The 22,976-nt window shown below is 58.6% G+C and overlaps 1 protein-coding gene across 3 annotated transcripts in view; it reads left to right on the top strand.

The window, feature by feature from the left end:
• SGTA (small glutamine rich tetratricopeptide repeat co-chaperone alpha) overlaps positions 1–18,138 on the top strand; it is a 30,416-nt gene extending 12,278 nt beyond the window's left edge. For all 3 annotated transcript variants that reach the window (XM_003316000.6, XM_016937021.4, XM_063800458.1), the window contains 11 exons: positions 3,292–3,414; positions 4,695–4,801; positions 5,158–5,242; positions 7,129–7,228; positions 8,656–8,760; positions 9,786–9,924; positions 11,017–11,079; positions 13,239–13,276; positions 14,836–14,925; positions 15,161–15,281; positions 16,918–18,138. In XM_003316000.6, the coding sequence (XP_003316048.1) occupies positions 3,315–3,414; positions 4,695–4,801; positions 5,158–5,242; positions 7,129–7,228; positions 8,656–8,760; positions 9,786–9,924; positions 11,017–11,079; positions 13,239–13,276; positions 14,836–14,925; positions 15,161–15,275 (942 nt within the window). In that variant the 5' untranslated portion in view covers positions 3,292–3,314 and the 3' untranslated portion in view covers positions 15,276–15,281; positions 16,918–18,138. The remainder of the gene's footprint in view (positions 1–3,291; positions 3,415–4,694; positions 4,802–5,157; positions 5,243–7,128; positions 7,229–8,655; positions 8,761–9,785; positions 9,925–11,016; positions 11,080–13,238; positions 13,277–14,835; positions 14,926–15,160; positions 15,282–16,917) is intronic.
• The last annotated feature ends 4,838 nt before the right edge of the window (positions 18,139–22,976 follow it).

The raw sequence follows: 22,976 nt of genomic DNA, 5'->3' as shown, positions 1-22,976 counted from the left end.
GGACACGGAGGGTGCACCAGCACCTGTCCACGTGCCTGCCTGTGTGGGGGTGTTCACTCAGCGTTGTGCACGCCTGGTCTCATACCCCTCCCCACACGCGCCCCTGATGGGGAGGTGCTGTCGCCATCCATGGGGGACAGAAGAGGAAACTGAGGCTCAGCAGAGTTAAGTCGCTTCCCCTAGGTCACACTGCCAAAAACAGCCAACCGAGGTCTATGCCACGAGACTCACCGCGAGGAATCATGATTTTTTTTTTTTTAAGATGGAGTCTCACTCTGTTGCCAGGCTGGAGTGCAGTGGCGTGATCTCAGCTCACTGCAACCTCCAACTCCCTGGTTCAAGTGATTCTCCTGCCTCAGCCTCCCGAGTAGCTGGGATTACAGGCACGTGCCACCATGCCCAGCTAATTTTTGTATTTTTAGTAGAGATGGGGTTTCACCGTGTTTGGCCAGGATGGTCTCTGTCTCCTGACCTCGTGATCTGCCTGCCTCGGCCTCCCAAAGTGCTGGGATTACAGGCGTGAGCCACCGCGCCTGGCAGAATCGTGATATTAACAACAGACACCGCAGGGCACCAAGTGCTGGGCTGACAGCTTCCGGGTTATTTTTTCCCCGACCCCTGACAGCAGCCACAATGGGGCTCCCCATTTTACAGACATGGAGGCGGAGGCTCTGGCCGAACAACCCGTCCGAGCTCACAGGCTTTGCAGGCCACGATCCGGGAACCGCCTGGCCTCTCCCTCACAACCCCGCTGGCTTAACACAACCAAGATTGATTTCCCTCGCAGTTCTGGAGGCCAGAAGTCTGAGATGAAGGTACAGGCTGGGCCACGTTCCCTCTGAAGGCCCCAAGGGAGGCTCCGTCCTGCCTCTTCCAGCTGCTGGGGGCCAGCGAGCCTCACCTCTCTTCATGTGGCCACATGGCCTCAGCCTCTGCCTCTGTCTTCACGTGGCCGTCTCCGTGCGGCCATGTTCAATCCCTGCATTAGGGCCACCACAGCGACCTCATCTCCACTTGTTTCCATCTGCAAAGACACAAACAAGGTTCCGTGCTCAGGTCCCAGGTGGACGTGACTAGGGGAACACCGTTCAGCCCAGAACTCGGCTGCTCCGGGGGCGGGGGCGGCTGCTTCTCCATGCAGCTTGTTACATCCGAATGTTTAGAGTCACCGTCGCCAGCCTTCGGGGGAAATGGAGGCACAGTGAGGCCAAGCCTTCCTGAGCTGGCGCCTCAAGGCAGCCGGCCAGCCTGCCCCGGGGGAAGCTCACGTCGGGGCTTCCTGCTCAGAGCCGTGAAGGTCACTGTGGCCGAGGCCCCTCCAAGTTGGCCCAGGCACCCAGGAAACCTGTGTGAAAGGTCTTGTACTAAAAAAAGACCTGTCCATAGACTACAGCTCCAGATTCCAGAACAGCCTCTCCTGATGTCACCATCTGGCACCCTTTAGAGCTTTGGCAGGAAACTGCAGGGACCACAGACATGAGCAGAAGCAGCTGTCAAGTCCTGGGAGTGAGGAACAAGACAGGGTGTCCGAGTGGGGACCAGGCGGGTGTCCGAGGGGGAACCAGGAGGGTGTCCGAGGGGGGACCAGGCAGATTTCCGAGGGGGGACCAGGCATATTTCCGAGGGGGAACCAGGAGGGTGTCCGAGGGGGGAACCAGGCGGGTGTCCGAGGGGGGAACCAGGCGGGTGTCCGAGGGGGGAACCAGGCGGGTGTCCGAGGGGGGAACCAGGCGGGTGTCCGAGGGGGGAACCAGGCGGGTGTCCGAGGGGGGAACCAGGCGGGTGTCCGAGGGGGGAACCAGGCGGGTGTCCGAGGGGGGATCCAGGCGGGTGTCCGAGGGGGGATCCAGGAGGGTGTCCGAGGGGGGAACCAGGAGGGTGTCCGAGGGGGGAACCAGGAGGGTGTCCGAGGGGGGATCCAGGAGGGTGTCCGAGGGGGGATCCAGGAGGGTGTCCGAGGGGGGATCCAGGAGGGTGTCCGAGGGGGGATCCAGGAGGGTGTCCGAGGGGGGAACCAGGCGGGTGTCCGAGGGGGGAACCAGGCGGGTGTCCGAGGGGGGATCCAGGCGGGTGTCCGAGGGGGGATCCAGGCGGGTGTCCGAGGGGGGAACCAGGCGGGTGTCCGAGGGGGGAACCAGGCGGGTGTCCGAGGGGGGAACCAGGCGGGTGTCCGAGGGGGGAACCAGGCGGGTGTCCGAGGGGGAACCAGGCGGGTGTCCGAGGGGGAACCAGGAGGGTGTCCGAGGGGGGAACCAGGCGGGTGTCCGAGGGGGGAACCAGGCGGGTGTCCGAGGGGGAACCAGGCGGGTGTCCGAGGGGGAACCAGGCGGGTGTCCGAGGGGGAAACCAGGCGGGTGTCCGAGGGGGAAACCAGGCGGGTGTCCGAGGGGGGAACCAGGCGGGTGTCCGAGGGGGGAACCAGGCGGGTGTCCGAGGGGGGAACCAGGAGGGTGTCCGAGGGGGGAACCAGGCGGGTGTCCGAGGGGGGAACCAGGCGGGTGTCCGAGGGGGGCACCAGGCGGGTGTCCGAGGGGGGCACCAGGCGGGTGTCCGAGGGGGGAACCAGGCGGGTGTCCGAGGGGGGAACAGGAGGGTGTCCGAGGGGGAACGAGATGGGTCTCCTGGGGGAACTAGAGGGGGGTCTGAGGTGGAATGAGGTAGGTAGGGCTCCGAGGGGGAACAAGACGGGTCCCCAAGAAGTCCCTGGGGGGAGTCCTCTGCAAGTCCTGTGAAACAGTGATACCAGGGCAGGCACACCTGGCCCCGTTGGGTACCTAAGAAATGCTTGCTGACATGCCACAAAAGAGGTGAATTGAGGAAAGGGGCAGTGGCTCTGGCTGAGGGCAAGGTCTCTCCCTGTCAGCCCTGTGGACATTGGGGCTGGATCGTTCTCTGGAGTGGAGCAGTCCTGGGCACTGCAGGGTGCTGGGCAGCATCCCTGGCCCCCACCCACCTCATGCCAGAAGCAGGGGCAGAGGGGACCTCCGTGGCGCCTCAGTACCACCCTGGGAGCACTCAGGAGGCCCTGGGAGCACGCGGGTTCTCTAGGGCAGGCCCTGCTTGCCTGCTGGCCTCACACTTGCTGGCTGTGTGCATAGCCGGATTGGTGAGCTCTGGGCTTCAGGTCATCATCTGTGAAATGGGCGTATTAAGGCCTTTCTACCTGGGCTGTCCTGGAGCTGAGATCAGCCAGCACCCTTAAAGTTAGGCCCAGCGAGTTAGGGGCAGGCCTGGGGCGCCTGGAGTGGGGAGTGTGTGGGGGCCTGATGGGGGTTTTTCCTGCACCCCCAGGTATCACCTCTTCTGGGCTCAAGATGGACAACAAGAAGCGCCTGGCCTACGCCATCATCCAGTTCCTGCATGACCAGCTCCGGCACGGGGGCCTCTCGTCCGATGCTCAGGAGAGCTTGGAAGGTAGGTGGGTGCCCGCCACCTCCCCCTCTCCCTGGGCAGCGGCCGGCACAGTCGCCTCGTGTAGACACCTGGTGTGTAGACTCCTGGTCCCCTGCCTGGCTTTTTGGGGGCGGAAGCTAAGCCCAGAGAGGGCCGGGGTCTGCCCAGGGCCACACAGCCCCCGGCCGTGGGAGCCAGGGCCGAGCTGAGCCCTCCCGCCTGCCACTGCGTGTCGCCACCACTGCTTGATGCCTTGAGGCTGAGCTGCCTTCCAGTGGCTTTTTTCCATCTCCCCATCTTCCACCAAGGTGGGTTCTGGAATGTTCTCACCACCCAGTGTGTGCGTGTCACCATCGGTCACGGGGAAAAGCTCTCCTAGTGCTGGCCCCGCCCCAGAGTCCCAGACTCGTTGGCATCCTGCATGGCCTGTCGGGGCCCCAGGCGCCTTGGTCTCCTGGCTGGTCTTGCTTGCGCTTCTGCGACGCCTGGATGCGGGGCTGGGAGGGAAAGGAGGGCTCGGGAGGCAGCCTCACGTGGCTGCAGGTTCTGCTCTAGGTCCTCCTTCCCCACCTGCGCCTCGCTCACCTGTGTCCCGGGCCCGCCAGGCCTCTGTAGCACGGACACCCAGTGACAGCTGTAGGGATGTGCCCGGGGTCCTCGACACAGTGCTGGGCAGGAAGTGACTGAGCCCCACTTCTGACCTGGGTTAGGACCCTGGGTCCACATGAGGAGGCGGCCAGGGCTAGTGTTGTCTGGCTCAGTGGGAGGGCTCCCTGGGTGCTGAGTCTGTCAGGTGGGCCAGCGGAGAGAGGGGCCCTGTGGCTGTTTCTTGTCCTGCTCTCAATGGTCCTGCCCTGGTACAGACCCAGTCATACAGGCCTTCTACTGGGGGCTGGCTTCAAGCTCCTGACTCAGGCCAGGCGCCCTTGGAGGTGCAACAGCATCCGGGGCACCTCACCCCTGACGTGGCCCTCCAGGTGGGGCCAAGCCCCCACCACGCCGCAGCCGGGCAGCCCCAGCATTGGGACCCCACAGAGGCCTGAGGTCACCACCTGGGCTCCACTCTGCCCACGGCCTTTGCTGCTCTCAGGGGCACGGGGCGTCTCTGTCTGACTTTTCTTTTCGGGAAGGAAGAGGGTCCACTGTCCCAGCCCAGAGCACAGGCGGCGGCCCCTGCGTTCTGGGGTCCTTGGGAATGAACACACCTGGGGAAGCGTGAGCACCAACCCCGCCCTCTAGACCTGAAAACGTAACCTCGGGGCTGCGTGCAATGAATGGGACCGCCTGTGTCCCCACTTCAGTCGCCATCCAGTGCCTGGAGACTGCGTTTGGGGTGACGGTAGAAGACAGCGACCTCGCGCTCCCTCAGACTCTACCGGAGATATTTGAAGCGGCTGCCACGGGCAAGGTGAGCCTCGATGCTTCCCCAGCCACTGCCCCCAAAATAAGAACAGCAACAGCAGGCAGCCCTGGGGACCCCAGGAGCCCCGCTCTCATCGTCCCCCAGCACTCTGCCCGCATCCTCTCCTGGGCTGGGGATGTGGCTGCAGGAGCACTTGGCCCTCCTCCCCCTATCGGCGGGTCCTGAGACACATAGCGCTGTGGTCCCTCGCCCAGGGCCACATGATGGGCCAGGAGTCCCCTGCAGAGCCCCCGGGTCCTTCGGAGCTTGGTGGCCCTCTCTGGCGTCCCGAGGGAAGCTGAGGCGGGAGGGTGCCGGGTTGGGAGGAGAGGACAGTGGGCCGCCTTTGCCTCTGGGTCCAGGAGATGCCGCAGGACCTGAGGAGCCCCGCGCGAACCCCGCCTTCCGAGGAGGACTCAGCAGAGGCAGAGCGCCTCAAAACCGAAGGTAAGGGAGGACCGCCATCCCCACAGACACCTCGCCCTACCTGGACTCCGGGGCCGTGGGACCCTCGCAGAGGCCAGCTGGTCCCTGGGGCCCAGGGAGCTGAGGGAATTGCCCTGATGACCAGCACTCTGGCTTGTGGGGACGGGGACGGAAGGGGGACTGGCGAGGGGACTGGCGAGGTGCAGAGAAACTTGACCTTCAGGCACGGCACGGCTGGTGGGGTTGTGGGGAGTGGCCCCTGCGGAAGACTGGCTGGTGGCCCCCAAAAGTTACACAGCTTCCATGAGACCCGGCGGTTCCACCCCGATACTAGATATGTGCCCAGGAGAGACACATGTCCACCAAAACCCAGACACATGTTCACAGCAGCTGTATTCACAAGAGTCAAAAAGCAAGAAGAGGCCGGGCGTGGTGGTTCACGCCTGCAGTCCCAGCTCTTTGGGAGGCCGAGGCGGGCAGATTGCCTGAGGTCAGGAGTTCGAGACTAGCCTGGCCAACATGGTGAAACCCCGTCTCTACTAAAAATGCAAAAAAATTAGCCAGGTGCAGTGGTGGGCACCTGTAATCCCAACTACTCAGGAGGCTGAGGCAGGAGAGTTGCTTGAACCTGGGAGGCGGAGGATGCAGTGAGTCCAGATCGCGCCACTGCACTCCAGCCTGGGCGATAAGAGTGAAACTCCGTCTCAAAAAAATAAAAAAATAAAAAAACAAAACAATAAAAAGAAGCAAAAACAGCTTAAATGCCTGTCCACGCTAAATGGTCAGCACAGCGTGGCCCATGTACACGGTGGAAGGTGGATGGGTGAGGCTCTGACCCAGGCCCCAGCGCAGATGCACCGTGAGGACATCACACTCAGGGAGAGAGGCCAGACACAAAAGGACGCACAGCATGTGATCCCATTTCTTTTTTTTCTTTTGTGAGATGGAGTCTCACTCTGTCGCCCAGGCTGGAGTGCAGTGGCGTGATCTCGGCTCACTGCAACCTCTGACTCCCTGTTTCAAGCGATTCTCCTGCCTCAGCCTTCTGAGTAGCTGGGACTACAGACGCGCGCCACCACGCCCAGCTAATTTTTGTATTTCTAGTAGAGACAGGGTTGCACTGTGTTGGCCAGGATGGTCTTGGTCTCCTGATCTTGCGATCCGCCTGCCTCGGCCTCCCAAAGTGCTGGGATTATAAGCATGAGCCACCGCGCCCGGGCTTATATTTTTAAAGCGTAAGCTTTGTGGCATGTAAATTATATCTCAATAAAACTGTTTAGGGAAACACATGCTGATACCCATCTTCCCCCCACGCCCTCCTGAATTGGGATCTTGGGGGCGGGAGTGGGTTTCTGTCTTCAGGGCTCTCAGTTCTAGGATAGCAGCCGGGGTTCTGGGACCCATGCCTCAGATAGAAGCCCCATTGCCTATGAAATGAGAAGGTATCACATGAGTATTCCAAAATACAGGCCTCCGCTTGGGCTCTTTCCAGAAGAAATAGCGAAAGGGACAGTTTCCATCCCCGGGCCGCTGAGCTGTATTAACTGTTCTGTTCCCGGGGTCACCATCCAGGCAGTGACAGCCACCGTCGCCAGGCACAGGCCAGGCCAGGCCCTGCCTCCCCCACCTCCATCCCCCTTAGTGGATGTAGATATGATTGTTTGCGACTAGCGAACCCCCTATAGATGCAGACGCCTCCTGAGCCGGCATCTGTGTTGAGTCCTGGCTGCCCGGAAGAGCCAAGTGTGACGCCCCCTCGGGTCTGTGTGGACACCGGGCCGGTGTTTTCCTCTCTCCCTGATGCCGCCTCGGGTCTGTGTGGACACTGGGCCGGTGTTTTCCTCTCTCCCTGACGCCCCCTCGGGTCTGTATGGACACCGGGCCGGTGTTTTCCTCTCTCCCTGTAGGAAACGAGCAGATGAAAGTGGAAAACTTTGAAGCTGCCGTGCATTTCTACGGAAAAGCCATCGAGCTCAACCCAGCCAACGCCGTCTATTTCTGCAACAGGTACCAGCTCGGGGCCTGCCCAGGGCAGGGGCAGCCGGGTGCGGGGGCATCCTCCGGGATACTTAGCAGGGACCTGAGATGGGAGAGGCCTCTGCGCTGTAGATGAGGGATCCATTCACCAGTGGTCTCAGACCAGGAGCGAGCATCAGGTGACCAGCAACGGGGTCAGGGAGAGTCGATGCTGATTTAAAATCAGGTAGCATGCCCAGCACTCTGGGAGGCCACGGGGGAAAGATCACTTGAGGCTAGGAGTTCGGGACTAGCCTGGGTAACATATCAAGACCCCTGTCTCTACAGAAAATGTAAAAATTCGTCTGGGGGCCAGGCGCGGTGGCTCACGTCTGTAATTCCAGCACTTTGGGAGGCTGAGGCGGGGGGATCACTTGAGGTTGGGAGTTCAAGACCAGCCTGGCTAACATGGTGAAACCCCATCTTTACTAAAAATACAAAATTAGCCTGGTGTGGTGGTGGGCACCACCAGTTACTCGAGGCTGAGGTATGAGAATGGCTTGAACCTGGGAGGCAGAAGTTGCAGTGAGCCAAGATTGCGCCACTGCCCTCCATCTTGGGTGACAGAGAGACTCTGTCTCAAAAAAACCCCGAAAAAAACCACAAAAATTAGCTGGATGTGGTGGTGGGTGCCTGTAGTCCCAGCTACCTGGGAGGCTGAGGCAGGAGAATCACTTGAACCTGGGAGGCAGAGGTTGCAGTGAGCTGAGATCATGTCACTGCACTCCAGCCTGGGCAGCAGAGCAAAACCCTGTTTCAAAAATAAATAAATACATAAATACATACATAGAAAATCAGGTATCATGGCATTCCACGTGGATGTCAAGCCAAGAAAATAATCCAGTATGTGGAGGGTTGTGTTTTTTGAATGTGTGGTCTTGGATCTGCTTCAGGCTTACAGGACAGTTGCAGAGGCAGTGCAGGGTTCCTGGCCGCCTGTCATGGGGTAGTTGAGTCTCCACTCACTGTTCTCTGTACTTTGAAAAAATTGTAAAGAGAAACACAAAACACGAAAATGGTGAAGACGATTCAGACGCTGTAAGCCAAGAGCTTTGAGCTTCGACATTGGTCTGAGTTCTTTTTTTACTGATATGTAAATAATTTGTCCATGAAACTTGGGTATAAGTTCGCTACCCTCCTTGCTCTTGTACAGCCATGGATCGGAACATTTTTTTGCAAATAAAATTCAGAGTGGCAGTCCCGAGTGGCTGTTGGTGCTTTGAGCCCACATTTGTCTAAGAGCATCTCAGTGGCCACACCTCTCAGCTTTCCCCATCAGCCCCATTTTACAGATGGGGAAAACTGAGGCCGTTCCTCCAGGAAGTTGGAGAGGAACGCAGCTCTCAGGCTCCCCTCAAGGGCTGCCCGCTGGGCTCAGAGCCGCCAGTGAGGGACCTGCCCTGCCTTTTCTTCCCCAGAGCCGCAGCCTACAGCAAACTCGGCAACTACGCAGGCGCGGTGCAGGACTGTGAGCGGGCCATCTGCATTGACCCGGCCTACAGCAAGGCCTACGGCAGGATGGGGTGAGTGCCTGTCCACAGCTGCGCCTTTCCAGTCTCTCGGGACCCTTCCTCTCCTGCTCCTGCTTCCTCTCTTGTGTGGCTTTTTCCCCACCCACAACGAATTCTCCCACCCCGGTTCAGTTCAACTCTGACACTAGCTGTTCGGAGCCAATGTAGTCCCTACAGGTCACAGGCTCAGCCCCACAGACGCCCCACATCAGGTGCCACCCGGAGATCCCTGGGCCCCTTGCTTCTCCCTGACTGGCTGTCACCTGGGGTTCCCATGGCCCCTACTCAGGCTCCATTGTTTGCTGGGGCGGCTCACAGAGCTCAGGGAAGCACCTGGTTTATGATGAAGGACACAGGACAGGTCCGAGAGTGAGGCCAGGAGGGTCCCCGGGGAGGCCAGGAGGGTCCCCGGGGCAGGAGCCTGCGCCCCGTGCAGCCGGTGCCGCCCTCCCAGCTTAAGGGTGCATTCGCCTGCTTCTCTGAACGCCCTTGCTCAGAGTTTGTGGGACTGGGTCTCCCCAGAGGCTGGGGAGGGGCCCTGTTCAACTGCCCAGTCTCCCCAGGACCCGCCTCCTCCTGGGCTCTGTAGGGGCCCTGAGTCACCTCACGAGTGAAGACTCAGGTGGGGATCAGGGGCTGCTTGTGGACGACGGGAGACATGTCTGTCGCTCAGAGGTTCCGAGGGTCCTTGGTGCCCTGTGCCAGGAAATGGGGCCAAGACCACATCCACGCATTTCCTGTGACCCTGAGCTGGCCCGCTCCCTCCTCTCAGCCCGCTCTGGGCTTTGAGGCCCCGTGTGTGGCCCCATGGGGACGCCAGTTCTTGTGTGGCAGGGGTGTTCTCATGTCTGTCTCCCTCAGTCCTGCCCCTGGGCCCCTCGAAAGCCAGGTTTGTCTCCACTGAGCTGACAGTGGGCAGGGGGTGGCACCATCCGAGGCGGTTTGGGGGTTGCCAGGACTGCTGGGGACGAGGGCTTGGGCGGGGCCTCCTGGAGCTGGGCAGATGGGAGCAGGCCATCCCCGGTGCTCTCCTCCAGCCTGGCGCTCTCCAGCCTGAACAAGCACGTGGAGGCCGTGGCTTACTACAAGAAGGCGCTGGAGCTGGACCCCGACAACGAGACGTATAAGTCCAACCTCAAGATAGCGGAGCTGAAGCTGCGGGAGGCCCCCAGCCCCGTGAGTGCAGCGGGGGCGAGTGGCTCCAGAACGCCGAGCTGACTGTGTGGGTGGGGGACAGGTCCTCGGGCGCACCAGCGGCTCTAGGCTTAACCTGGGTGTCGTGAGGGTCCGGGGTTTGTTTCAGTCGGTGGTGAGATGCACAGGCGTGGAAGTGAGTGTCGTGAGAAGGTTCATGCCCCCAGACCCCTGGAAGCAGGAGGCCGGCCGCAGGGCTGCCAGCGGAGGCGGAGGGAGGGGCACAGAAAGGACCCTCGATGTGGGTTTTGTGGCGAGGCCGGGTGAGGAGGCTTCGGGTTGGCCGGTTGGAGCCATTTCATTAGACCCAGGCCTGGGGGCTGCCCCTGGTTGCCTGGTCCCTGGCCTGGGGGTGAGTGGGGCAGGTGGACTGTGGCCCTGGGGTGATGGGGGAGGTGCTGAGGGTGTGGGTTCTGGGTTAGTTGGTTTGTATTTCAAAGGTGCGTTTCTGGGTGAGTCATTTGCTATCTCTGGGAATTGGCTACTCCAGGAGGGGGCTGCTCTGCCAGGCCAGCAAGGCCCCAAGGTGTCAAAGCGGCAGAATACAGGAAATAAACACGGGAGGATAGACTGTGCCGTCCCCGGGCGGTCGCGCTGTGCGGGGAATAAACACGGGAGGATAGGCTGTGCCGTCCCCGGGCGGTCGCGCTGTGCGGGGAATAAACACGGGAGGATAGGCTGTGCCGTCCCCGGGCGGTCGCGCTGTGCGGGGAATCAACACGGGAGGATAGGCTGTGCCGTCCCCGGGCGGTCGCGCTGTGCGGGGAATCAACACGGGAGGATAGGCTGTGCCGTCCCCGGGCGGTCGCGCTGTGCGGGGAATCAACACGGGAGGATAGGCTGTGCCGTCCCCGGGCGGTCGCGCTGTGCGGGGAATCAACACGGGAGGATAGACTGTGCCGTCCCCGGGCGGTCGCGCTGTGCTTCGTGCTGCCTGCCTCAAAGCACCCTCTGGCCGCAGGGTTGATAGAATGTCTGATCCCCGTGGGGAGCCGTTGTTTCTGAGTTCCAGGGGGCTTATTCACCGTGGCCTCTGGTCCAGGCCCCACTAACCAGGGCTGTTCTCATCCTCAGACGGGAGGCGTGGGCAGCTTCGACATCGCCGGCCTGCTGAACAACCCCGGCTTCATGAGCATGGTAACGGCCCGCCCCTCCTCCCTGTCCATGGTGTCTGCGCCACCCCCCAGGCCTGCATCTGCTGTGTCCGCTACTGGCCAGGGCTTCCTTGCCTTGGCACTGCTGGCTTCTGAAACCAGATGGTTCTTGTCTGTGGGGCCGTCCTGGGCACCACAGGGCGCTGGCAGCACCCCTGGCCTCACCCACCCCATGTCAGGAGCACCCCCACCCTCTGCTTTGATGATCAAAAGTGTCCCCGATGTTGATGTCCCAAGCAAGACCCATCAGTAGTGAGCACCAAAAGCTGGCTCTCCTGGCTGAGCCCAGGGAGGTCGCACCCCCACCCCACCCCAGCGTGGGCTCCTCCTCGCAGTGCAGAGACACTGATCACAACACAGCAGCGTCTGCCTCCTAAGGTTCAGGCAAGGGAAGCAGAGCGCCGGGCGCGCCGGGCGCAGGTGGACCTCCCGATGCCCGGGCACTCATGCTTCCAAAGGGACGGCCTTTGGCAGGGAGTTCCTTGACTGGGATCCTCGGAGAGCCACCCCCCACACACACATGTTCATTTCCTGGGAAGTCTGTGTGCCCTGGGACCACTCTGCAGGCTCCCACAGCCTCAGGGTGCAGGGACTTGCCTAAGGCTGTCAGGGGGAGAAAAGCCCTCAGTCTCACTGTCAGTCAGAAAAATGAGCCAGCTGGGCCAGGAGCCCTGCCTGGGTCGTGCCATTCAGCAGAGGCCACACCTCTTACTGTAGCCCTCGTCCGCTGGCCAAGCTGCCAGGGGAACGCGTTCTCCCTCACCATGGGATGGAGGGTGACTGGGCCCCAGTCTTTCAAGGGGCCTCTCAGCCTGGCCATGTCACAGACGCCTTTTCCCTTGAGACATCTGGGGTTGGCAGAATAAGGCCCGCCGCTGGTTTTTGTTAATAAAGTTTTTTTTGGTTTTTTTTTTTTTTTTTTTTGAGATGGAGTCTCGCTCTGTCGCCCAGGTTGGAGTGCAGTGGTGTGATCTCAGCTCACTGCAACCTCCGCCTCCCAGGTTCAAGCGATTCTCCTGCGTCAGCCTCCCGAGTAGCTGGGATTACAGGTGCCTGCCACCATGCCTGGCTAATTTTGGTATTTTTTAATAGAAATGGGGTTTCACCATGTTTGCCGGGCTGGTCTCGAACTCCTGACCTTGTGATCCACCCGCCTCGGCCCCCCAAAGTGCTGGGATTACAGGTGTGAGCCACCGCACCTAACCAATAAAGTTTTATTGGCACACAGCCATGCCCATTCATACACCTAGTGTCAGTGGTGGCTTTCATGATACGGCGGCAGAGCTGAGTAGTTGCGTCAGGCACCCGTGTCTGGAAAGGCTGAGAGTATTTACACACTGGCCCTTTACACAGAGAGTTTGCCACACCTCTGAGCCACCTACTTTAAACAGGTCCAAAGGAATAATCCCAAGTGGAAAGTTAACATGAGAAAGTGCCCAGTATAGTGCTATTTATTTATTTATTTATACTTCTTTTTTGAGACAGAGTCTCGCTCTGTCACCCAGGCTGGAGTGCAGTGGTGTGATCTCGGCTCACTGCAACCTCCACCTCCCAGGTTCAGGCGATTCTCCTGCCTCAGCTTCCTGAGTAGCTGGGACTACAGGCATGCAGCACCACACCTGGCTAATTTCGTATTTTTAGTAGAGACGGGGTTTCACCATGTTGGTTAGGCTGGTCTCGAACTCCTGACCTCAAGCGATCTGCCTGCCTCGGCCTCCTAAAGTGCTGGGATTCCAGGCGTGAGCCACCGCGCCCGGCCACAGTGCTAGTTATTGATAAAGCAAAACTGGAACCAAATATGCTAAACGAAATATGCTAAGGCAGACAGCAGCTAAAATAAAGAACCAAAACGCCTCCACACAGCAAAACCGCAGCAGCCAGTGAGAGAGCGCTGTGGCACTGCGAGATCGCTCCTGAAGCAGGAACCCAAACAGGATTTAAGTCACAATGTGGAGGTCACAGCTCGTGGGTGGGGGGGCGAAAATGTAGGGAAAAGGGTATGAAAGACCAAATGCCCGGCTCTTACTGTTGTTTGGCGTGCTGGAGTCCAGAGCCAAGGCTGGTTAAGATGGAAAGTGTCTGATGAAAGAGAATGATGTGCTGGGAGCTTTGTCTTCCTGACAAATTTGTTCTGTTCTTCAGGCTTCGAACCTAATGAACAATCCCCAGATTCAGCAGCTGTAAGTGACAACCGGGCTTCTTCGGGTCTTGTCATGGTTAAATTTCCTTTTATTGTGGGAAAATTCACTTAACATAAAACTAACCACTTTAAAGTGTGCGACTTAATGGCATTAAGGACTTTCACGCTGTCATGCAGCTGTCACCACCATCACACTGTCATGCAGCTGTCACCACCATCACACTGTCATGCAACTGTCACCACCATCACACTGTCATGCAACTGCCACCACCATCACACAGTCATGCAACTGCCACCACCATCACACTGTCATGCAACTGTCACCACCACTGAGCACCAACCCATCTTCATCACCTCTGAAAGAAGCCCCTTCCCCCTCAGCTGTCACTCCCCAACCCCTCTCCTATCCCCTGACAACCACGCATCCCCTTCCTGTCTCTGTGGATGGGCCTGTCCTGGACATTTCATAGAAATGGGATCACACACTGCGTGATCTTTGGTGTCTGGCGTCTCTCACTGAGCGTCACGTCCTCAAGGTGCATCTGCGCTGGGGCCTGGGTCAGGGCCTCACTCCTTTTCATGGCTGAGTAATATTCCAGTGTGGAGGGACCACGCTGTGCTGATCCACACATCTATCCATGGACATTTGGGCTGTTTCTACCTTTTGTCTGTTGTGAACGGTGCTGCTTGAGTACGGGTGTGCAATCGTCTGTGTGAATCCTGTTTTCGTTTCTCTTGTATATAAACTTCTGAGTGCACTCGCTGGCTCATAGGGTCACTCCCCAGTAAGCTCCGTGTGTACTGGGGAGCTGCTCACCTGTTTTCTTGGTGAAATCTTTTTTTCTTTTTTCTTTTTTTTTTTTTTGAGACGGAATCTTGCTCTGTCACCCAGGCTGGAGTGCAGTGGCAGAATCTTGGCTCGTTGCAACCTCTGCCTCCCGGGATCAAGTGGGTCTTCCCAAGTAGCTGGAATTACAGGCATCCACCACCATGCCCGGCTGATTTTTGCATTTTTAGTAGAGATGGGGTTTCACCATGTTGGCCAGGCTGGTCTTGAACTCCTGACCTCAGGTGATCCACCCGCCTCAGCCTCCCAAAGTGCAGGGATGACAGGTGTGAGCCACCGTGGCTGGCCCACGGTCAAATCTTAAAGCATGGTTTCCCAGCCACAGCACCGTGGCCATTTGAGCTGGACCAGTTTCTGGAGCGGGGCCGTCCTGGGCACTGCAGGGTGCTGAGCACTGTCTCTAGCCTCCACCCATTCCATGCCAGGAGCACCCCCTGCTCCTGTCTTGGCGTAACCCAATCATGGCTGTTGCAAATGTCTGCTGCCATTGCAGGGGTCCTCTGGGGGCAGGATCACCCCCTGGCTGAGAACTACGCTCTTTAGGCCAAAGAAGGAGGGGTGTTCTGGGAAAGCGGGTGAAAGTCACAGGGTGGGTTTGGGCCCTGGAGGCCCACCAGGTGGTGAGAGAGAATCCTCTCCTGCAGGGGAAGGTGAAGGGCTGAGAGGGATTCTCTCCCGGGCCACTGCGAGGGCCTGCAGTGGGGGTGGCGGTCGGGCTGTCCCGGCTGCGAGTCATGCGCTCTCTCCTGCAGCATGTCCGGCATGATTTCGGGTGGCAACAACCCCTTGGGAACTCCCGGCACCAGCCCCTCGCAGAACGACCTGGCCAGCCTCATCCAGGCGTGAGTGGACCTGCTTCCAAGAGGACGGAGGATGCGGGCGGCGGGCAGGGCTCGCAGGCGGAAGGGAAGGAGGAGAGCGAAAGTGCTGCGTCCCCTGCTCCGAAGGGCCCAGCGTCCTCCAGCGAGGGGTCAGGCCCGTCTTCGGGGTGGAGGGCCCGAGGGGTCAGCTGGGGATGGACGGAGGCAGCAGGCAGCCTCCTGGCCCCGGCTGAGCCCCGTGTGCCCTTCCCCGCAGGGGCCAGCAATTTGCCCAGCAGATGCAGCAGCAGAACCCAGAGTTGATAGAGCAGCTCAGGAGCCAGATCCGGAGTCGGACGCCCAGCGCCAGCAACGACGACCAGCAGGAGTGACGCTGCGTGAGTGCATGGGGCCAGGGGGCTGGGCGGTGGCCAGCAGGAGTGACACCACGTGAGTGCCCAGAGCCAGGGGGCTGGGGGGGTGGCCAGCAGGAGTGACACCACGTGAGTGCCTGGCAGTGAGGGCAGCCAGCAGGAGTGATGCTGCGTGAGTGCATGGGGCCGGGGGCTGTGGAGCCTGTCTGGACACTGGACAGCGAGTCCTGGGTGCATCCAGCTCAGATCACCCTGAACCGCCGAGGCAGGCGGGGGCATCTCTGGGCATTGGGCCCCTTTCCAGGTGGCCACCAAGTCCTGCTCCCCACTCCTTTCCCATCTGTGGATCGGTGCTGGGTGGAGATTAGGGGAGAGCCACGGCTCCCTGGAAGGGCTGGTGTCTGGGGTCCCCCCTGCCTAAGGCCGCCTGCAGAAGCTCTTTGTTTCTGCAGTGTTGGGGCTGCCACCTCGGGGGTGGGGGCGAGGTCATCAAGTGGTGGAAAGGACAAGCCGGGCACCTGCCTTTGACTGTGCACCCGAGCGTTCTGCCTGCATTTTGTGAGGGATTTTTTGTCCTTTTCTCACTGTGAGCAGGTGTTGCACTTACAGTTGTTTAAAAATACACTCAGTGTCCCCCATGGGTTCCAGGGGCCCGTGGCTGGCTTGGTTTCCTTCCCCAGGGGCCCCTGAGTTCAGTCCTGTCCATCTCCAGCAGACGCCGGCTCCCCGGGGGCGGGAGGCTCCCCTGAGTTCAGTCGTGTCCGTCTCCAGCAGACGCCGGCTCCCCTGAGTTCAGTCCTGTCTGTCTCCAGCGGCTCCCTGGGGGCAGGAGGCTCTGGGCCTCCCCAGAGGTGTTTCCATTCTGCTCCCATGTGGCCTCTTCATTTTGTCGTTGTCCCCTCCTCATATACACTCTCTTTCATTTTTAAACCATAATTACTGTAGACAAATTTAAAAGACAAAAATGTTAAAAAGCAGCAAGAACAATCTTAATCTTTTTTTTTTTTTTGAGACCATCCTGCTCTGTCCCCCCGGCTGGAGGGCAGTGGTGCAGTCACGTCTCACTGCAGCCTCAACCTCCTGGGCTCAAGTGATCCTCCCACCCCAGCCTCCCAAGTAGCTGGAACTACAGGCACACGCCACTGTGCCTGGCTGATTTTTGTATTTTCTTTAGAGACAGGATCTCATTATGTTGCCCAGGGTGGCCTCAACTCCTGGGCTCAAGCGATCCTCCGCCTCGGCCTCCCAAAGTGTGAGCCGTGCATTCAGCCCAACCTTAATCTTTTCACCCAGAGCCACCAACATTAATATTTTGGCCGCCTTTTCTTCCAGTCTTTCCTTTTTTTTTTTAATAAGCTTTTATTTATTTTTCCTTTTTTTTTTAATAGTTGAGATGGATTTTTTACCAACCTAACCTCATATACAAAGTACCACCACACTGTAGACCCTTCTAGGTCATGGCGATGTTCTCTGCGCCACCAGCCACACGTGGCCCCGAGTGTGTGGAACGCTTCTGGTGCAGCTGTGGCTCTGACGTTCGTTGAAATAGCCGCTGTGGCCCCTGGCTGTCTACTCTGGGCCTCTCCTGCTGCCTGGAGTGTGTGGTGCAGCCTTGGTCCCCACCTGCACTCTGACAGCCTTCACGTCTGTCCCCCTCCAGCCGCTCCCGGTGTGACCGCGTCCTTCCCTGGCCGACCGGAAGGAAGCCTTCTGGTTGTCTGCCACTTCCTCCTGTTGGACTGCCTGAGAGAGGGGAAGAGAGAGACCTCGGACCTGCATGTCAAGATGGATTTTCCCCTTTTATCTCTGCCCTCCTCCACTCCCTTTTTGTAACTCCCTTACAGCCCCCAGACCCTTCTTGAAACGAGAGCCAGCAAGCTGAGCACAGACCAGCAGCGACCTCCCTTCCAGCCCCCAGAAAGCTCGGTCACCTGAGTGTTTTCTAGAATCCTGGGGTGCTCCCGGGCCGCTCTCAGAGAAGCGGCAGGTTTCACGTTCAGCCATGTGGCGGATCGTGTGGCTTCCAAAGCCTTTTACAGCCCCCGCGCCCCCATCCCGTGGTCTGTCTGCAGGAACTCTCCCGTCTGTGAGAAGCCTCTTTCCGAGTCGACCTCCCGGCCACCCCGGCCCCGTGCCTGCTCGGAAGAGCTCACTGCCAGCTGCGGCCTGGGCACCGCGGGCCATGTGTGTTTGCATGAGGAACTCTTTAGTGGCAGACACCTAAGAGACGGCTGCGGTCACCCCACGCCTCCGCGGCTCAGGAGCCGTCCTGGGTGCATAGGACCAGTTTCTGTGACTTTTCTCCAGTTGGGCATGTTGACAGACATGTTTCCCCTCCTCCCACCCTCATTTTCTGGTCCTCGCGACTGAGAGCCAGGGGCGACATCATGACCTTCTGTCCCGGCCGCCTTAGCCCCGGGCACAGGGAAGGCAGCTGGGCCGTTTCTGTCTGTGTCCCATCCTGCTGTCCTTCTGTCCTGGATGTTTCATGGGCCCGGGGCCCCCCCCGGGAAGCTTACCCCTCCTGTGCTGGGTGGAGGCCACGGGACACCTCAGGTGCCACCCACCTTGGCCCTAAAACAGCCACCAGGAAAGCAGCCGGAGAGCCGGACAGCGGGCGGCCTGTCTGGGTTCCTGAGGCCTGGGGGTGGCAGACGAGCCCACGGCGCCATGGTCCCAGCAGCAGGGTTGTCAGTCGGAGCATCCTGGGGCTCCCTGGCTCTCGGCCGTCTGTAAGGTAGGCGCAGTACCGTGTGTCGTAGGTAACAGTAGGAACGGGGGCCGCCGCGGCCCTGCAGCCGCTCATGGCGGTGAGGTGTGTGCCGAGCCCACCCGGGGTGCAGGGCGTGACGTGTGGGGAATAAATAGGCGTTGTGACCTCTGTCTGTCTTCGTGTTGACCTTGGCGCCACCGATACCCCCCAACCCCAAACGTCGAGAAAACCCCCGACACGGAGTTTGTGGATCAGCTGGGCTGCTTGTGAGTGAATCCCCGCGACGCCTGGAGCCGCACTTCTTGGGTCACGGATCATGGGAGGTTCCGGACAGTCAGCCTCTACCCTCTGCTGTCTCCCTTCCCTCCGCCTCCGCCCCCAGCTGCATCCCGGTGCAGAGGGTCACCCCAGGGTGGGGTGAGATGCCTCGGTCCTCAGCGGAGAGTGATCGTATTGTCTGTTGCTTTGCTTTGCATTTTTTTTTTTTTTTTTTGAGACTTTCGCCCTAGATGCCCAGGCTGGAGTGCAGTGGCGCAATCTCGGCTCACCGCAACCTCCACCTCCCAGGTTCAAGTGATTCTCCTGCCTCAGCCTTCCAAGTAGCTGGGATTACAGGCATGCACCACCACGCCCAGCTAATTTTTTGTATTTTTAGTAGAGACGAGGTTTCTCCATGTTGGTCAGGCTGGTCTCAAACTCCCAACCTTAGGTGATTTGCCCGCCTCAGCCTTCCAAAGTGCAGGGATTACAGGCGTGAGCCACCGCACCTGGCTTTGTCTGTTGCTTTTCTAGCATACTGTAACTCCATAAATTCTGTATTCTGTAACCAAAGGCACCTCCCTTTCACAACAGCTCCAGTTGAGAGAATGGGTCCGTGAGGGAGTCCCAGGCAAGAAGGAACCCAGAAAGCTTCCAGGCCCATCTCAGCCCCAACCCTAGGGTGCTGCACAGAGTTTTGTTGTGAACATAGAAGCTGCTCCCTTGGCCAGGTGTGGTGGCTCAAGCCTGTCATCCCAGGACTTTGGGAGGCTGAGGCGGGTGGATCACTTGAGGTCAGGAGTTCAAGACCAGCCTGGCCAACATGATGAAACTTCATCTCTACTACAAGTACAAAAAAAGATTGGCGGGCATGGTGGCAGGTGCCTGTAATCCCAGCTACTCAGGAGGCAGAGGCAGGAGAATCGCTGGAACCCAGGAGACGGAGGTTGCTGTGAGCTGAGGTAGCACCATTGCCCTCCAGCCTGGGGAACAGAGCGAGACTACATCTCAAAAACATAAAAATTAAAGAACAACTCCCTGAAGGTCCTCTAAGCTTTCGTGGACTGTGAATTCCTGTTTCCCACAAGCCAAGGTTGGGCACCGGCACCCTCATGCTAGAGACAGAGAAACCGAGGCCTGGCTATCAGGCCCGAGGTCACCCCACCCGTGAGCGTCTGAACCAGGCGGAGCCCTGGCAGGGACTCTGGCTCAGGACCCTGGCTCAAGCACCCACCTTCTCCACCCCTGCAATAGCAGGAAGAACCGAGATCTGCAGGGGCGAAGTTTCAGGTTCAGCCACTACCTCTGTCATCTCCCAAAAATGACACACCAAAAAGTCACAAAATTCAAAGAACAGCCACCCCAGGGTTGCTGGGTCTAGTGCTGAAGGGGCCTGGCCGTGGGAGGCAGGTGGGCGCTTCAGGTCTCAGGCAGAGCTTCTCACCTGGGTGGCTCTTACCCCGGGGCACACTTAGCTGGGCAGCATCTGGGGACGTGAGTGGTTGTTGCAATGGTGGGGGTGGAGGCCAGGGTTGCTGCTCAGCACACTGCAGGGCCCAGGACGGCCCCCTCCAGAGAATGATCTGGCCCCAGTGTCCATAGAGCCGGGGCGGTAGAAGGGGAACCCTGGATGAGCGATGCATTTTAGACTGTCCTCAGCTCAGCAGCAGCAGCGTGGCCTGGGGGCGCAGTAGAAACACCAAGTCTTGGGCCCCACCCCAGGCCTAAATCAGACACTCCAGGCCAGGCGCCCTGGCTCACACCTGCAATCCCAGCACTTTGGGAGGCCAAGGCGGACGGATCACCTGAGGTCAGGAGTTCAAGACTAGCCTGGCCAACATGGTGAAACCCTGTCTCTACTAAAAATACAAAAATTAGCTGGGCGTGGTGGCGCAAGCCTGTAATCTCAGCTACTCAGGAGGCTGAGGCAGGAGAATCGCTTGAACCTGGGAGGCGGAGGATGCAGTGAGACAAGATCGCACCACTGTACTCCAGCCTGGGCGACAAGAGCGAAACTCCGTCTCGAAAACAAAAAATAAGATGGTGAGCCTCCATCTGTACCAAAAAAAAAATTAGCGAGACACGGTGGTGCTCACTTGTAGTCCCAGCTCCTCAGGAGGCTGAGGCAGGAGGATCACTGGAGCCTGGGAGTTTGAGGTTGCAGTGAGCCATGATCACAGCACTGCACTCCAGCCTGGGCAAAAGAGCAAGACCCTGTCTCGAAAAATTAAAAATAAGTCAGGGCCGGGCTCGGTGGCTCATGCCCGAAGCAGGACAGAGACGGACCACTGGGTCTTAAAGTTTGGTGGGTGTCAAGAGTCACCCAGAGGGCTTGATGAACACACAACTGGGGCCCACCCACATGTATCTACATTTTTTTTTTTTTTTTTGGAAATGGAGTTGGCTTTGTCGCCCAGGCTGGAGTGCAGTGGTGCGATCTCGGCTCACGGCAAGCTCCGCCTCCTGGGTTCATGCCCTTCTCCTGCCTCAGCCTCCTGAGTAGCTGGGACCACAGGCGCCCGCCACCAAGCCCGGCTAATTTTTTGTATGTTTAGTAGAGACGGGGTTTCACCGTGTTAGTGAGGATGGTCTCGATCTCCTGACCTCGTGATCCGCCTGCCTCGGCCTCCCAAAGTGCTGGGATTACAGGTGTGAGCCACCGCGCCTGGCCTACATTTTTTTTTTCTTTTGAGATAGAGTCTCACTCTGTCTCCCAGGCTGGAGTGCAGTGGTGCCATCTTGACTCACTGCAACCTCTGCCTCCTGGGTTCAAGTGATTCTCCTGCCTCAGCCTCCCCAGTAGCTGGGATTACAGGTGCCTGCTGCCACGCCCAGCTAATTTTTGCATTTTGGGTAGAGATGGGGGGGGGTTTCACCATGTTGGCCAGGCGGGTCTTGAACTCTTGACCTCAGGTGATCCACCCTCCTCGGCCTCCCAGAGTGCTGGGATGACAGGCGTGAGCCACCGCGCCGGGCCGGATCTGCACTGTAGACAAGCAGCCCAGGTGATCGCGATGCCTCTGTTTGGAGAATCCCACTCCCGGAAACACCTGTGGACACTGTCGCAGGAGCCGCGTATCCCAGCCGCAGCCGGCACGCTCTTCAGTCTTCGTAGACGACCTCGGCTCATTTCCTCCCATCTCGTGTCCATCACCGGGAAAGCCTGCACAATCTCTTCCCAGTTGACCCCAAACCCAGCCCAAGCCTTTGAGAGACCTCCAGAAAGTTTCTGTTTTGGAATCACCAAGGGGTGGAGAAGAGGAGGGGTGGCGAGGGGGAGCTGTCATCTCATCCCAGAACCAGCGGCTTCTCTGCGCGACTTGATGAGAAGCGTGTCATAGATAATGGCTGCTTGATCCCACACAAGTTTGAAATAGGGTAGTTCTGAATATTCCTGTCAGAGATGCGCAGAGCAAAGAAGCGGTAATTAAACTTGGGTTTCATGTAAGTCGTGACTCAGGGCTCCAGGAGTAGGTTGAACCTCCAGGTGTAATCGTGGAATTAGGAAGGCTCTGCCCTCTGCTTCTCTGCACGCTTGGGGTGCAGTTCCTACAAAGCCTGACCCAGCAGGGACTATGTTGCAAACCCCGCCAGGGTAAGTCCCAGGAAGCCACGAGGAGGAAACAAATAGTGTTTTTCTCTTTTGCAGAATTGGTGCTTCTCAACGGGCGCAGTTGTCCTCCCCGGGACACAGGGCGATGTCTGCGGACATCTGTGGTTGTCACAACTGGGGGGTGCGCCTGGCATGGAGTGGGTGGAGGCCAGGGACGCTGCTCAGCACCCTGAAGTGCCGAAGATGGCCCCACCCCAGAGAATAATTCAGCCCCAAATGTCCGCAGCACAGAGGAGGAGAAGCCCAGCCACATGGTACTCTCTAGATAAATGTGTCAAATCCATGTCCCAAACCGTTTTGCCATTAGGAAAAATAATTTGTCACTGACTCTGGAATGTCCCGGTATCTTTGAAGGAAAACATTTCACCCCAAACTGAGTAACTTGAAAACCTAAAACGAAGTGACCTTCCCCATCCTGTTCTCCATCTTGCAAAAATATCTTATTTCAAATTATTCTTTTTAGAGACAGGGTCTGGCTCTGTTGCCCAGGCTGGAGTGTAGCACCGTGAGCATAGCTCACTGCAGCCTCAACCTCCTGGGCTCAAGTGATCCTCCCACCTCAGCCTTTCAAGTAGCTGGGACTACAAGCATGGATCACCATGCCCAGCTAATTTTAGTTATTATTTTTAAATTTTATTTATTTTTTGAGACAGAGTCACGCTCTGTCACCCAGGCTGGAGTGCAGTGGGGTGATCTCAGCTCACTGCAGGCTCAACCTCCTGGATTCAAGCAATTCTGCCTCAGCCTCCGCAGTAGCTGGGATTACAGGCATGTGCCACCATGCCCGGTTAATTTTTTTGTATTTTTAGTAGAGATGGGGTTTTGCCACGTTGGCCAGGTTGGTCTCTAATTCCTCACCTCTAGTGATCCACCCACCTCGGCCTCCCAAATTTCTGGGATTACAGGGGTGAGCTGCCGCGCTGGCCTGTTTTTAAATTTTAGATTCAGGGGTACATGTGTCCTCCCTCCCTCCCTGCCTCCTTCCCTTCCTCCCTCCCTTCCTCCCTTCCTTCCTCCTGCTTTACTATGGTATCAAGATGAACCTGGTCAACATGGTGAAACCCCATCTCTACTAAAAATACGAAAATTAGCTGGGCGTCTTGGCAGGTGCCTGTAATCCCAGTTCCTCGGGAGG

This window comes from Pan troglodytes, chromosome 20, assembly GCF_028858775.2.
Source record: "Pan troglodytes isolate AG18354 chromosome 20, NHGRI_mPanTro3-v2.0_pri, whole genome shotgun sequence".
NCBI lineage: Eukaryota > Metazoa > Chordata > Mammalia > Primates > Hominidae > Pan > Pan troglodytes.
The sequence above is the reverse complement of the archived record's forward strand: the minus strand, read 5'-3'. Positions and strand labels throughout refer to the sequence as shown.